The sequence below is a fragment of the Pelobates fuscus genome, chromosome 1 (assembly GCF_036172605.1).
Source record: "Pelobates fuscus isolate aPelFus1 chromosome 1, aPelFus1.pri, whole genome shotgun sequence".
Taxonomy (NCBI): Eukaryota; Metazoa; Chordata; class Amphibia; order Anura; family Pelobatidae; genus Pelobates; species Pelobates fuscus.
This window is the reverse complement of record NC_086317.1, coordinates 439,921,875-439,937,460: the sequence shown is the minus strand read 5'-3', so window position 1 is coordinate 439,937,460 and position 15,586 is coordinate 439,921,875. Positions and strand designations below refer to the sequence as shown.

The 15,586-nt window shown below is 40.9% G+C and overlaps 1 protein-coding gene across 1 annotated transcript in view; it reads right to left on the bottom strand.

Moving 5' to 3' along the window:
• The window catches only part of SACS (sacsin molecular chaperone), an 89,022-nt gene that overhangs the window by 63,397 nt on the left and 10,039 nt on the right, over positions 1-15,586 (bottom strand). Inside the window, exon 2 of the mRNA XM_063429749.1 lies at positions 4,909-5,330. Within this exon, the coding sequence (XP_063285819.1) occupies positions 4,909-4,928 (20 nt within the window). The 5' untranslated portion in view covers positions 4,929-5,330. The remainder of the gene's footprint in view (positions 1-4,908; positions 5,331-15,586) is intronic.

Sequence of the window (15,586 nt, the reverse complement as noted above, 5' to 3'; positions counted from 1 at the left end):
CAGTGTTAATGTGTGCACTGTTATTTACTGAGTTTCAGGAAGCACAGAGTGCTGCTGGGTAGGGGTGTCGCTGATTGGCTAGAGTTGGCACTCTAAGCCAATCAGTAGCTCCCCATACATAAAAAGTAAAAAAAAAATTATGAACCGGGAACTAGCGATTGGCTTAGAGCGTCAGCTGACCACTGTAGTCAATCTGCAGCACCCACGCCCGACGTCAACCTGCACTTCCTGACACTCCGTTTCAGAAGCCGAATGACACTGAGCGACCTGGAGATCTGGAACTGGAGGAAGCCTTTGGGGTTAAACCATTTGAGAGCGGTTTAACCCTTAAAAGGAAAGAGAGCACCCAGGGGCATCCTGGCATCATAGGACTTTCATTTAGATGAAGTTGTTATGGTGACCAGAATGTTCCTTTAATTTGCTTAAAGGAACACTATATTGTCAGAAATACAAACATGTATTACAGACACCATAGTTGTGAAAACGCTATTCACCCTGGCTTTATGTGATAATGACTATGCCCCTTCCCTATCATGACACTGTCAAAAAGGGACCAAGCATGGATGTCATTACAATTATGCTACCCGCCCCCGGAAAAATTCCTGCTTCCACTGTTTGCATTTGTACCTCCTAACCTCACCTTTAACTATTTTCTTGTGGACAGGGATTGGATGTGGGGCGTAAGTCAATTTTGTCCAAACAGTTCAGCAAAAACAGTTTGACACTGAAACAGGAAGTCAGGGACATACTGGCACCATAATATCACAGTGGACTGTAGTTATTATTTTGCTCAAGAGTGTTCATTTAGTGCTAAAATCTTGTATTAAAACATAATAAAAAAAGCGCAGACCTGAGTGTTACTATATCTAGAATATCATCACAGTAGTCGGCACTCCCAGGTCTATTCACAAAATCTTACAGAAGTCATAAGTTAAAATGGAACTCATCAGGGTGGAAAATCTACTATTTTATTTACTTAACAGGATGTTGTGATTAGCTTAGACTGTATTTTTCCAACCTATATATTTTAGCTTTAAAACAAAAAAATCACTTCATGTACTTCGTTAAGATTTCACACATAAAGATGGTAATTCGTTCTCTTTATTGTTCAATTTTAATATTTAACTTTTAAGTGTCTATTTCAGCCATCTGTGCTGTGATATAGTCTATCTAGTAAATGTGACATCTGCGTACATACCATATGGCTCATTTGGAAGACACTATAAATAGTTGTTTGTCTTCAGTGTGTCAATATTAAATGCAGACCATCTGCCCCCATATTGTATTTACAAATCTCAGTACACTGTCAGTCCTTCCTACTTCCACTCATGGATGTCATTTATCCATTTTTATGTCACCTATGTTTTCAAAGCTATCTAGCACAGGAAGCATGTGTTACCGACTCCTATAGTCAGCAGAGGAAAGACTCAAGCACGGATCAGGAGCTGCGTTAGCTGGATTCTGCAGTCGATGCATACAAGAAACAATGAGTCAATGGCTAAATTTAGACTCAGGTCATGTTAAACATGAAGGTGGAGGAAGCAGCCAGTAGTACATACATCCACTGAGTGTAAACAAATCAGCTGAGGGCTGCAACTTGCAGAAGAAATTATTATGCAATTAATGTATAGACAGGGACGTATTGCACTAAAACCAAATTTAAAACTAGCACTACCTCAACGAAAAAGAAAAGAAACTTTCCTATGATACAAGTAAGCACACCCCATAAGACATCAAAGAATCCAGGTTCTAACAATTTAAAGAAAAGGTTACATTAGGATTTATGGACTTTGGGGTGTTATTCACTATACAGTGAAATGGAGTGCAGTCAGTGGTGACCTAACATAATATAGCCCAAATAGCGGACTTAGAAAATGTCTTAAACTCCGCTAAGATCTCTTAACATGAAGTTTGCAATTAGGTTTACAGTTTGACACAACTTTGCTATTGGCAATACAACATCTCCATGGTACAACATTACGTTAGGTATTAAATACATATCTTATTTAATTTCATTTCATCCTTATTTTTCGCACTCTTACACATTCGGTTTCTCACAGATCGTGTTTTGGGGTATTTTTTTTTGCTTTGAGCCAAGAAGCATCCCTTGAGCTTTATCCAATAATTCTGGACGCACAAGAATGCTTAATTCTTGAGACCATAACTTTGGGAGGGGGGATAAGAAAGCCATATACAACTCAGCTGTCAATCGAGCTTTCAGCATAGGAATTAATTTGCGTCTATTATTGTAGCCAAAACAGAGTTTGTAAAATATCGAGTTCCATTTGAGTGGCATTGTAATGGTAATAGCATTCATTAGGGCACAGGCGAAACATCATAAGTGCTCTGATTTTTTACTTACTGTAATCTGTATATTTGGTAGACAGTTTACATTTCATCCAATGTAACTATTGGCTGTTTTTTATAAGCTTGCCATTACAAACAGCATATGTGGCAACACTACCTAACACATAATGTAATCAAAACAAAACAAAAAAAGCTAAAAAAAAAATAAATACCACTGTCTTTATAGAAAAACAGATTTACAGTTGAATGTTCTACTAAAATGCAAGAATATAGCATTGAATGTATGAGATTTCAAGTCATATAATTTAGCAATGATTGACAGATAAAGCATAGCATTTTAATAAAAAAATTAAATAAAAAGATTTTACATTAGTTAATACATAAAACCTACAAAAGAAAAATTTAAATTTCTTGGCAAAAAGACAAAAACAAAATACTGAACTGTGTGAGCTCATTCGCCCATGGGGTCCTGAGCAACATGAAGTGGTCTAAGTGGAATGCAAGCTGTTTCCTATTTTTGCGCAGTGAATAGGATCTGACGGCATATAATAGCAGCCAGCCAGGCCCTGCAGAATTACTGGTTTTGTTTATGAACGTGTTGGCTTTTAAACCTCTTCTCTTTCAACAATGTGTACACATTTCCTAACTTTCCTTTTTTCATGACAGTTCAAAACAATATTTAACCCATAACGCTATGCTTATATTTCACTTTGCTTCAGTCGATTTGGTCCCTTCATCTCTGCAGAATACAAAATGGCAGGTTATCCCTCCTATCAGATTCTACTGAAACATTTGTAGGTTAAACTTTAAGTCAACTAAAAACATCAACTGCATTCTGAGTATGCTATAAAGATTCATTACTGCAAAAATATTATGGCTATTTCTTTTTATTTGTTTTATATATTTTTTTAAACTACATGGCCTTGGTGGTAAAGGGGTTATAACCACATGCACCTTTAAACAATTAAGTAATTAAAGGACACACTTTCAAATATGCTTAATGGAAACCACAATGGAATGTTGTCACAGACTGAAGTTTTATGTTAATGCCTTCCGTATTTTGTTTAGATGTATATGAAATTAAAGTATTAAATAGAAAAATAGTTTTTAGAATGAAAATAAACTCTGATAAAAGTAGCTCTGGCTGTGCATTGACCAATTTAAGGCAAAGGCAAATGGAGACCAAAATTTGGGAAATTTTAAATTCTCATGCCATTTTGCCGATACCTCTTGAACATTATCAGTTTCATGAATCTACTCCTGTTATGAATGTTGTATTCAGTTCACTTGCACGTGAAGAGACTTGTGAACATCTAGCTCTTGTTAGCCATTTTGCAGGATGTTAGCCATTTTGCATATTTTTTCTTATAAACTTATAAAAAAGATCTTTTGCGTTTTTGTGCTTGACTGTGAAAAAAGGCAATGACAAAAAGTCCTGGCAAACAAGATTGTGGAGAAATATGAAAAAAAAAAGCGCCACGGGTGATACAAGTTCACGATATGTTTGCCCCAACTTTGCTGCCCATCCCTGGGAAAGATAAATCAGAATTAATGGACTAAGCTTTGTTTTGCATTCCTTGACTGATTTATTAACTGAAAATTAAATGGAGTCCATGTGTAAACGAGGCTGGGAGGGGGTGTTTATTATGGAAAAACAGCCAGGAATGGTGACCTAAATATTTCTGTTACCCTGTGTGTTTCCACAAAAGGTGATATAATGCTCCCTTAATGGGATGTTTACTAAGGAAAATGTAAATCTAAGAAAAGCTATAGAAAATACATTTTTCAATGAGTCCCCGGCACCACAGCTTAGAATGCTTTTAAACAGTCAGTAAGAAGGAGTGATACTCACTACTACCACGCAGCGCAACTGGCCCAAATTCAGAACCTTCATGCCCCCTATGGCTTCAAAAGATGGGTAGACTTAGAACATACCATCTTTGGGAAGGACTTCCCTTCCCTAAATATTTGGCTCCCGACGCAAGGTTATTTGGCTTCCCTCTCTCTCTTTCCCCCCTTTCCCTCCCTCTCCTCCCCTACTATTTGTCCTTATCTCTCATCTCCTTTCTAGCTGTCTTGCTTTCTTTCCCTCCCTCTCAAACCTACCGAGAGGGGTAGGCCCCATCTGGTCACTTCACTAACAACCGAGGGTACACCCCACACCCCACTAGCTACAGAGCATTAACAACTCTCTCTAACCTTAATGATTCCATACCGCGGCCAGATTCAAAATGCTTAAACATACAAATCAACGCACACACAAACACCCTTATGGCTTTTACCCATCTACATTCCCAAACCTCACATCTCATAAAACAGGAGGTTTCTTCTCCACCACCATACAGGATATATGAGTATCACCACTTTGTCAACAAGGTCGAAGTACATTGCACCTCCTTTGTGGCAGAATATATTACTGAATGTATAAATGCTTATTATTGTACCCTGTTATATCATCACTGTAAAGATGTGATCGACACCCATAACATTTCTTCTTCATTCTGGAATTCCCTTCCTTGCTAACTTAAATATGAAAAATAAATATAAATAAAGAATTTATTTAAAAAAAAAAAAAGGAGTGACACTAAGGCACAAATTTACCTTTTATCTGCAGGTTCCATCCTTAACTTTGTGTTTTTTGAGACCAACACAAAGGAAACATTTAACAGCTAGAACTTAAAGTTTCATGATTCCTTTCTGTGTTGTCGTCGCTAATTCTTTTTCGCCAACGTATTCACTCACAGTAAACCAAATCTCCACAGCACTTGTGAAAATACATTTATTTTCCAGTCTGGTCCAGATCAGTGACTTGTTTGTAGTCGTCACTCGTCAGTGTAACGTGTTCTCTATTTAAGTCAAATAAAAACAACAAGCATTCAATTCTTCTGAGACCTCACATTTCCTTTTTTCACCTTACACCATTTTTTTTAGATTTTATTACAGGATATTCTGGGTGTTGTTTAATTTGCTTTTCGTTTGCCAATAAAAAAAAAAAAAGATGATTTATTGTTCTTGCTGCCAATCTGAAATGAGAAAAACGAGATAGCATTAATAAACTAGAAGTATATAAATTGAATGTCACACAAGAGAACTCAAATGGTCAACTTCTAGTTTTATGCAAATGCGATAAGGTCTGAACCTTTGAGAGTTTCCTCTAAAACAACATTATTGGTAAATAAGTACAGCATTATAAGTAGTGTGATACAAAAGGGAGCAGTCACCACCTGACGTCTAATGTCCCTAAAATGACTTGTGTCTGGAATGGTATTCCAATTAGATGGAGGCTCAATAGTAAAAGGGGTGTTCAAAAATACCAGAGTTCTTCTTGATTATCATAATTTGAAAGGACACTCCAATCCAAATACAAAAAAAATAAAATCACAGTTTGGTATATATACCCGAATGAAAATGTGCATGTATTTAATTATGCATTTCTATTCATTGTGGGTATACCTAAAAACAGCTTACAAATGCTGCAGATCTTTTGTCTGCAGCCTTTGAAAGCCCTCCCCTTCTAACTCCGCCCAGACTTTCTGTGGTTGTCCAATTACAGACTTCGCAATGCAGCTCAATGAGAAGTATTTGCAAGAAGTAGATGCTCTGAGCCTTCTGAATTAAGCTCTCTATTAAAATCGGCACTTTGTATTTTTTCTTTAATTTTTTATTTTGGTATGATAAATAGAACATACAGCATGTGGAAGTCACCATGAAGTACACAATGAAAAACAATAATAAAACAATAATAAGCAAGCAATAACAATCGGGTACATTACATTGATATAGTTTACAGCTCGGTCATTTTCCAACAGAAAGGTGTCATTTTTTTAAATGTTTTTTTTATTATTATTATTATTATTACCATTTATATAGCACCAACAGATTCTGCAGCACTTTACAATGTTTTAATACAAAAATATATTTGAACCGTATATTCCCTTTATTCCTAGAAAGGGAGTGTCTGATAGAGGCTCTAAATTGTTCGGCTTGTTATTATATGGAGAGCCACCATATAGAATTGTATCTCCAATGTATCCTCTGAGTGTAATAAGGTGGGGTAAATAAAGAAGAGAGGGAGAAAGAAAAGAGAAGCAGGAGAGAGACAGCGAAATAAAGTACAAAAGAATGGGCCATAGATGCAGCACCGTTCCCCCGACCACAAGGGGGGTTAACAAAGGGGTCTCCCATCTCTGTCTACGAATCATCCTATGGGCTCCCATGGTCAAGCTACTATCATAAAAACCCAAACAGAAACCAGCCAGATTGTCAATCAGAAAGATTGCTAGTCACCTAGTGTTCCCAGATTTTGTCAAACTTCTTTGTTGATCCTTTATCTCTCAGTTCAATTGTCCATGAGGCACGTGTGTTTAATTTTGGCTATAACCACTGGTATAGGTGGAGTATCTGATTTGAGCCACGCTTGTGCCAAGGTTCAGTTCCAGGGCTCTTTAGAATATCTGAATTAAAAGGTCCCTTATAGTCTTCTACTATGTCTGCATTTGGGGGCACTCCCACCACATATGAATATGTGCCTGTGAGCCGCATCCCTTCCAACAGATGTTCGTTGGTAATTTATTCATTCTATGGAGTTTGGCTGGAGTTTTGTACCATATAAACATTTTAAATGCTTGTTCCTGCAGGGATACACAGATGGAGGTGGCGTTGTTGGCTTTCCAAATCTCTTGCTGCTCAATGACCTCTAGGTCTTCACCTAAATCTTTTTCCCATTGTTCTGTGTAGGTTAGGGGACCTGATTCCTGTGTTTCAATGCATAGGTGAGTGTCAGGGTACCTGAAGTCTCTACCTCGGAGGAGGTTAGACTTCCCAGCGGCCGTCCTCTCAGGGGGGCTGATTCACCCAATCCTCACAGCTCTCATAGCCGTTCACACGCCGGCCGCGATAGCCCCGCTTCCTTTTATGACGCGGCGCTCAGGAGCCGACGTCATGACGGCAATCACATCCCGACCTGTCAATCTAGTTCTGAACAACGAATCAGGGCTCGGCAAGGGCGGAGTCATCAATTAAAGAACCAAGGTATAAAAGAGGGATGTGTGTAATGGTTCATTGCCCTGTCGTGGTTCTAGCTTGTCTGGTCCCTCAGTGCTCTTATTACTATTGTCTATTTGGTTTTGACTCGGCTTGTACTTTCGTTCCAGTTTATCTCTCGTGTCCTTTGACCTCGGCTCGTCTCTCGCTTACCTGTTCTCTCGTTCCCTCGACCTCGGCTTGTCTCTGACCATTCTTTGCTTTCTCCTTACGTTAGTCCGGCCATTCTAAGGTCCGGTATACGTACCTATCTCTTGTTTGTATTCTGCGTGTTGGATCCCTGTCCCGATCCTGACATTACGACAGGGCCATGGATCCTGCAGGTACAAACGCTCAGATTGGTTCTCCTGACTCGAGGTTTGAAGCCATGGACCATAGAATGGACCAAATGGCTCTAGCGCTGCAAGCATTGCTATCCCATCCAAGTAATCAAGCAGAGGAGATGCGTACACCACCCATCTCTCTTGCTAATACAAGCCTAGAGGTAGCCACAGTGGGAGCCTCTTCCCGTTTTACTTCCCCTTTACGGTATGGCGGTTCTCCGGATACCTGTCGAGGTTTCCTAAACCAGATAGGGATTCATTTTGAATTACAACCCCGCGCCTACCCTACAGACAGGGCGAAGGTTGGATTCATAATCTCGCTACTCATTGACAAAGCTCTTAGATGGGCTAACCCTCTGTGGGAAAATGATAATCCAGTAGTCTATAATTATAATGCATTTGTTACTACTTTTAGGAGGACTTTTGATCCTCCAGGAAGAAAGGCCAGTGCAGCTAGATTACTATTACGTCTTAGACAGCAAAGTCTAACCCTTGTGGATTATGCGTTAGAGTTCAGATCCTTGGCAGCAGAGGTCAAGTGGAATGAACAAGCCTATATGGACGTATTTCTGAACGGATTATCAGATGTGATCTTAGACGAGGTTGCCACTAGAGATCTTCCTGAAAATTTGGAAGAATTAATTTCATTTATCTCTCGAATAGATGAACGCATGAGACAGAGGCAGAACACTCGTGATAGAAGTTATAAACCTTCCTTAAGACTAGCTCCCGCATTTCAGAATTCTGAATCTACTACTCTAGCTCTCCCAGAACCTATGCAGATTGGTAACACTCGTCTCTCAGAAAATGAAAGACAATATAGGAGAAGGGAGGGTCTGTGTATGTATTGTGGAATAGGAGGTCACCTACGCCTAAATTGCCCTAACCGTCCGGGAAACGCTCGCACCTAAGTTCCTCAAGAGGACAGGTCTTGGGTGTTTCTATTTTGTCCTCTACATATGATTACAAGGATCATAGGCTACTGTTACCTGTTTCTTTAACTTGGGAAAAGGGAGTACTTAATGCTATGGCATTAATAGATTCCGGAGCAGCTGAAAGCTTTATTGACCAAGCCTTTGTCAAGAACCACTCTATCCCATCTCAGCTAAGGGAGACACCCTTGGCCGTTGAGGCCATAGATGGTAGACCATTATCAGATCCTGTTATTTCTCGTGAGACTATACCAGTTAAGTTGACCATTGGTATTTTACACGAGGAGGATATTTCTCTCATGCTTATCTCATCTCCTTCAGTTCCTATAGTCTTGGGGTACCCCTGGCTTAAAAAGCATAACCCTATTATTGATTGGGAACAAGGTGAGATAGTCTCCTGGGGTCAGGGTTGCCAGAAGGGTTGTGTACAGAAAATCTCACCGGTTTGCGTAGTGGACACACCTAGTAACTCTAACCAGCCCACAGATTTACGGATACCCTCACAGTACCTGGATTTAAAGGCAGTCTTTGATAAAAGGAGGGCTGATACTTTACCCCCACACAGGTCCTTTGACTGTAAGATTAGACTCCTACCTGGTACTATGCCTCCGAGGGGTAATGTATATCCTCTATCCACTAAGGAGAACTTAGTCTTAGAGGAATACATACAGGAGAATCTAGACAAAGGATTTATTAGGAGATCCTCTTCTCCAGCCGGGGCCGGTTTCTTTTTTGTAGATAAGAAAGACGGCACACTACGGCCTTGCATTGATTATCGGGGCTTGAATAAGATAACGATCAGAAATGGTTATCCTATTCCCCTGATTACTGAGCTATTTGATCGCCTGAAAGGCTCCAAGATTTTTACCAAGTTAGATCTGAGGGGAGCTTATAACTTGGTGAGAATTCAGCAGGGTGATGAATGGAAAACGGCTTTCAATACCCGGTATGGCCACTATGAGTATACGGTAATGCCCTTCGGACTTTGCAATGCTCCTGCTGTATTCCAGGACTTAATTAATGAGGTTCTTAGGAAATTTCAACATGAATGTGTTATAGTTTATTTGGATGATATACTAATACACTCTAGAGAGCCTGAGATTCACCACAAACAAGTCAGAAGGGTATTGCATAAGCTTCTACAACATGGTTTGTACTGCAAATTGGAGAAGTGTAGCTTTGACCAATCTCAGATACATTTTCTTGGTTACGTTATTTCTGGAGAGGGGTTTAAGATGGACCCGGTTAAACTCCAATCAATCTTAGATTGGCCATTGCCCAAGGGACTCAAGGCCATTCAGAGGTTTATCGGATTCTCAAATTACTATAGGCGCTTCATTAAGGGGTACTCGTCTATTATTGCTCCTATTACCAACATGACTAGACACGGTGCGGATACTAAGACCTGGTCTCCGGAGGCGCTTGTTGCTTTCAGTACTCTCAAGGAACAGTTTGCCTCAGCACCGATATTAGTTCATCCTGACACATCTTTGCCGTTTTTACTCGAGGTAGACGCCTCAGAGACAGGTGTAGGCGCTATCCTGTCCCAAAGGCTAGGTTTGAATAAACCGCTGCACCCATGTGGTTTCTTTTCCAAGAAATTGTCTGGGAGAGCAGATATGATATTGGTGACAGGGAACTATTAGCGGTCATTATGGCTTTAAAGGAGTGGAGACATTTGTTGGAAGGGACTTTACACCCGGTTACTATTTTGACGGATCACAAGAATTTGTCATATATAGGGGAAGCCAAACGCTTATCCGCCAGGCAGGCTCGTTGGTCTTTGTTCCTTACTCATTTCAACTACGTGCTCACTTATAGACCTGGTTCTAAGAACTCTAAGGCCGATGCATTGTCCCGCCAACATGAACCTTCTACTATGTCTGATATGGTTTTTTCTTCTATAGTTCCCAAGTGTAATATTATTGCCAGCACTAGCATCAAGATTCACTCTCCGTTGCTGGCTGAGATCAAGAAGTTACAGCATCTGGCACCCGGACTTAGTCCTGGGGATCGGTACTTTGTTCCTCCTAAACTCCAACTGGAACTAATGCAGTGTTTTCATAACAGTAAATTTGCCGGACACCCTGGCATACGCAAGTCATGTTCCCTGATTTCTAAAGATTTCTGGTGGCCTTCGTTACGTAAGGATGTAAAGGACTTCGTCGGGGCATGTGATGTCTTTATGAGAACTAACCAACCTCATACGCTTCCATGTGGGCTTTTGCACCCCCTAGAAATTCCCGAGAAACCATGGTCTTGTTTGGCTATGGACTTCATTGTTGATTTGCCTGTTTCTAAGAAACATACTGTTATCCTCACAGTGATTGACAGGTTTACTAAAATGGCTCATTTTGTACCTCTGCCTAAATTGCCCTCTTCTCCCGAATTGGCTGAGATTTTCGCGAGGGAGATTTTTCGTTTACATGGTATTCCTTCTGAAATTGTTTCTGATAGAGGGTCCCAATTTGTTTCCCGGTTTTGGAGGTCCTTCTGTTCTCAACTTGGCATCAAATTAAATTTTTCCTCTGCCTATCATCCTCAGTCCAACGGAGCTGCCGAACGCACCAACCAAAAGGTTGAACAGTTTTTGCGTTGTTTTGTTTCTGAACACCAGGACGATTGGGTCGGTCTGATTCCTTGGGCGGAGTTTGCGCACAACAACCTTGTTTGCGATTCTACTTGTTCTAGCCCCTTTTTCATGAATTATGGCTTCCATCCTTCCGTTCTTCCGTCGGTCTCCCCCTCCCAAGGGATACCGTCGGTTGATGTTCATGTTGCCAATCTGAGAAAGTTGTGGGATCAGACTCGACGAATTCTTCTTCATAATTCCACGGTGTCCAAACGACACGCTGACAAACGCAGACGGGTGGCTCCAGTGTTCTCCCCGGGTGATAGGGTATGGTTGAGTACCAGAAACATCCGCTTGAAGGTTCCTTCCATGAAATTTGCTCCTCGTTACATAGGCCCTTACAGGGTTCTGTCTCGTATAAACCCGGTTGCGTATCGTCTGGCTCTTCCACCTGCCCTGCGCATCCCGAACTCCTTTCATGTTTCCTTATTGAAACCTTTGGTGTGTAACAGATTTTCCTCCGCTGTGTCCTCCCCTCGTTCTGTCCAGGTTGAGGGTCAGGAGGAGTATGAGATCAAGTCCATTCTCGATTCTCGAATTTCTCGGGGGAGGGTGCAATATCTTGTTGACTGGAAAGGTTATGGTCCTGAGGAAAGGTCTTGGGTGGTCCAGGAAGATGTGCATGCTCCTCGCCTCCTCAGGGCTTTTCATGCTCGTTTTCCGTCTCGCCCCGGTTCCTTCCGCCCGGTGGGCGTTTCTGAGAGGGGGGGTACTGTCAGGGTACCTGAAGTCTCTACCCCGGAGGTTAGACTTCCCAGCGGCCGTCCTCTCAGGGGGGCTGATTCACCCAATCCTCACAGCTCTCATAGCCGTTCACACACCGGCCGCGATAGCCCCGCTTCCTTTTATGACGCGGCGCTCAGGAGCCGACGTCATGACGGCAATCACATCCCGACCTGTCAATCTAGTTCTGAACAACGAATCAGGGCTCGGCAAGGGCGGAGTCATCAATTAAAGAACCAAGGTATAAAAGAGGGATGTGTGCAATGGTTCAGTGCCCTGTCGTGGTTCTAGCTTGTCTGGTCCCTCAGTGCTCTTATTACTATTGTCTATTTGGTTTTGACTCGGCTTGTACTTTCGTTCCAGTTTATCTCTCGTGTCCTTTGACCTCGGCTCGTCTCTCGCTTACCTGTTCTCTCGTTCCCTCGACCTCGGCTTGTCTCTGACCATTCTTTGCTTTCTCCTTACGTTAGTCCGGCCATTCTAAGGTCCGGTATACGTACCTATCTCCTGTTTGTATTCTGCGTGTTGGATCCCTGTCCCGATCCTGACAGTGAGTATATATTAGGTAGATTAGGCTTTTCTGCATAGATTTGTTCCGAAACATATTCTCAAAGAACAAAATAGGTTTGTGTGCTGCTTCCCTGTGTGGTTGTTTCGCAAAGTTCTGGAGTTGTAAGTATCTAAAGAAGCCTACTGGGTTTAGGTGAGCTCTATGGTTGAGTTCCCCCTATCGTATAAGTGGCAGATTCTCTGTAGACCCTCCCTTTCTAGGTTCCTATATGGGCCAATACATGGAATGCTCTGTTCCGTAACAACGTTGTTAGTGGTGAAGGGGTTAATGCTAAACCATATTTCTTAGCTGAAGCATCCCAAAATCTAAGCGAATTGAGGATAGCGGGGCAGGTAGTTCGTAACAGTATCCTATTCTCCCTTGGTACCCACATGAAATACTGGGGGGGATCTGCTCCTCCCATAGTGACTCTACGTTCACCCATTTTCTTTCCTCAAGAGAGGCGTGCCACATTGGCAATTGCACCAATTGTGCTGCCACGTAATAGAAGTAGAGATGTGGAAGTCCGAACTGCCCCTTCAACTTCGGGCGGTATAGAACCTTTCGTGAGACCCTATGGCATTTAATCGGCCAAATAAACAAGCCTATTGCTTTTTGTAGAGGTGCTAGGTCTGATTTGGTAATGGGAAGGGGCAGAGTTTGGATCAGGTATTTGCAGTAGTATTTTCATTTTAACTGAGTGGACACTCCACACCCATGAGATAGGTTTGTCCATCCAGTTTTCATTTCTCAAGAGCTTTATCAATAGGGAATAGTTCAATTGACAGTTGACAGGTCAGCTGCTAGTTGTATACCCAAATACTTAATGGATCGCTGAACTATTTGGATTCTGTGAACACTATGATACTGCAAACATTTTTGACAAAATCGTTTTGTCGTGGTTTGTCAGGGAGATTGGCCTATAGTGACCCGGGAGCAGAGGATCCTTGCCTGGCTTTGGGATTAAGACTATATTGGCCATAGACATGTCCCTGTTTGGTAGCTCCCCCTCTCTAAAAGCGTTAAAGAGGATTGAAATCTGCACTTTTTGTAAAATTAATAGTGCCATGGCCAGAGCTGACAATTCACTGCTTAGATCATTTGATATGGAGGACCAAAAACAATCTAATAATTGATTTAGAAATAAATCACACAATAATTGATTTACGAAAATATTTCATGCAGAGTCACCAGGGAACAAATCTAGAATGTAACATTGATAAGGCTGATAATGATGATTCATTAGAGACAATCAATATGGCAATGGCAGCACACCTTTCAGCATTGATGGTAGCAGGACAGATTACATTATAGCTTAAAGCTTTGAGTGCAAAATAGAGCTTTCACGAAAAGCCTGTGTAATTGTAAAATATAATTTGAAGCACATCCAGAGTTATTCCTGCGGCGTACTTTCTGGGGTCAAATCCTGGTTAACGTAAAGAAACATTCACCACTATTAAGAACAAGTTTTTGTGGTTTCATACCACTTAAAGTAAAGGTTTAAAAAAAAATAGCTAACCTAAGGAAAGGAAAGGAAAACTTGCGCTTTTCGATAAAGAGTTACTTGGAAAAGAGTTAGATGAGTGTCCATGGTAGTGGATGCTCAAACCTCAAACTAAGTGCTGGTAAATAGTTTTTCCTAGTAGGTGAGAAGGTATTCTAACAATGATAAAACACTTGTTCCTGTTAAAACCACCATTCCAGTAAGACCTTTTCACTTAAAGTCCAATCTGTCTCCTCCCCCCCCCCCAAAAAAAAATTAACTTTAAACATTTGTTTCTAAAAGGAAGAAATTTTAGAGAAAGTTCAACCAGAGTGACTCTAAGTCTCCAGAATCATATTACGTCTGCTTAATACACAAATGCATTAAGGTTTTGGAAAATATTCGTTTTATGATTCATGACATTCTTATCGTGGAACTTTGGCAAAGCAGACCCACGGCACATTATTCTACAGGCAGGATTTGATAAATCCTTAAAGTCACCAACACTGTGATTATAGAGGTAGGTGCACTGCTACTATACATAGCTAAAGCATTTTGAGTTCGGAGCTTTGACAAAGCTACATTTAGGATTCTCCCCAGTAAAGAATTTACTGCAATATGGAAGTGGGATGGAAATTTAAGACTCAAGCAGCTGGCATTGCATTCATGTTGGCCCTTGACAGATGCTTTACATAAAATAAGATCAGCTCTTGAAGAATCTATAGTTGAAACAGCCTTAGTAAGAAGAATATAAGAACTCTCGAATCTTCATAGGAAAATGCACTGTAATGCATTGTATTTCGGTCATATGAAAAGCCTATTTGACGTTCTTTGTCAAGACAAGACAAAAGTGGCGATCATACAAGCCTCATAAAATCATTCAATGTTCCCAAGTGGTACAGCAATCTATACACTTTACGGCCCTCAGGATTTTATAGAGAGAGACAGAGGCCTGGCGGGGGGGGGGGGGGGGGGCGAAATGTTGATGTTAACTGATCGATTTACCAGTTTGGTACATTATACAAGATCATAGAGTGCAAAAATGCCATGCTTAACAAAAAATTGTGTGGGAGTATGAAAATATGCATATTTGGTAAACCTGGTATTGATGAACTTTGTTAAGAAGATCTCCAAATGAGGAGGAAGGAGAATCAATGACTAGGATTATCACATAATGTCTTCTTGTGTATGAACAAGGGAAAATCACTGTTTTTGGAACACCACCTATAGGTGGATACTATATAGCAACAAGTAACTCCACATGCAAGCACAACGGGACACACCACCCAGGCATTGCGATCATTCCTTTGAGCAGAATGATGGATATTTATAAACTTCATTAAAGCTGGCAGAGCATTATGGGAAGTGTAGTTCAGAAACACTTAACGTGTCAATGTTAGTCATAAATTTATTGCTCTTCAACCTGCTCCCTACTTGAGATTCCCTCACTGGGACCTAGAGGACTTTCCTCTCAACTGAAAACGTTTTGTGCAACACATGATTTATTGTCTCCTGTTCATAGGTCACTCCGCTATTTACCGATTGGTTCTTATTCTTCTCTCTGAATTTTCAAGTAGAAGAAATTCTCAGTTA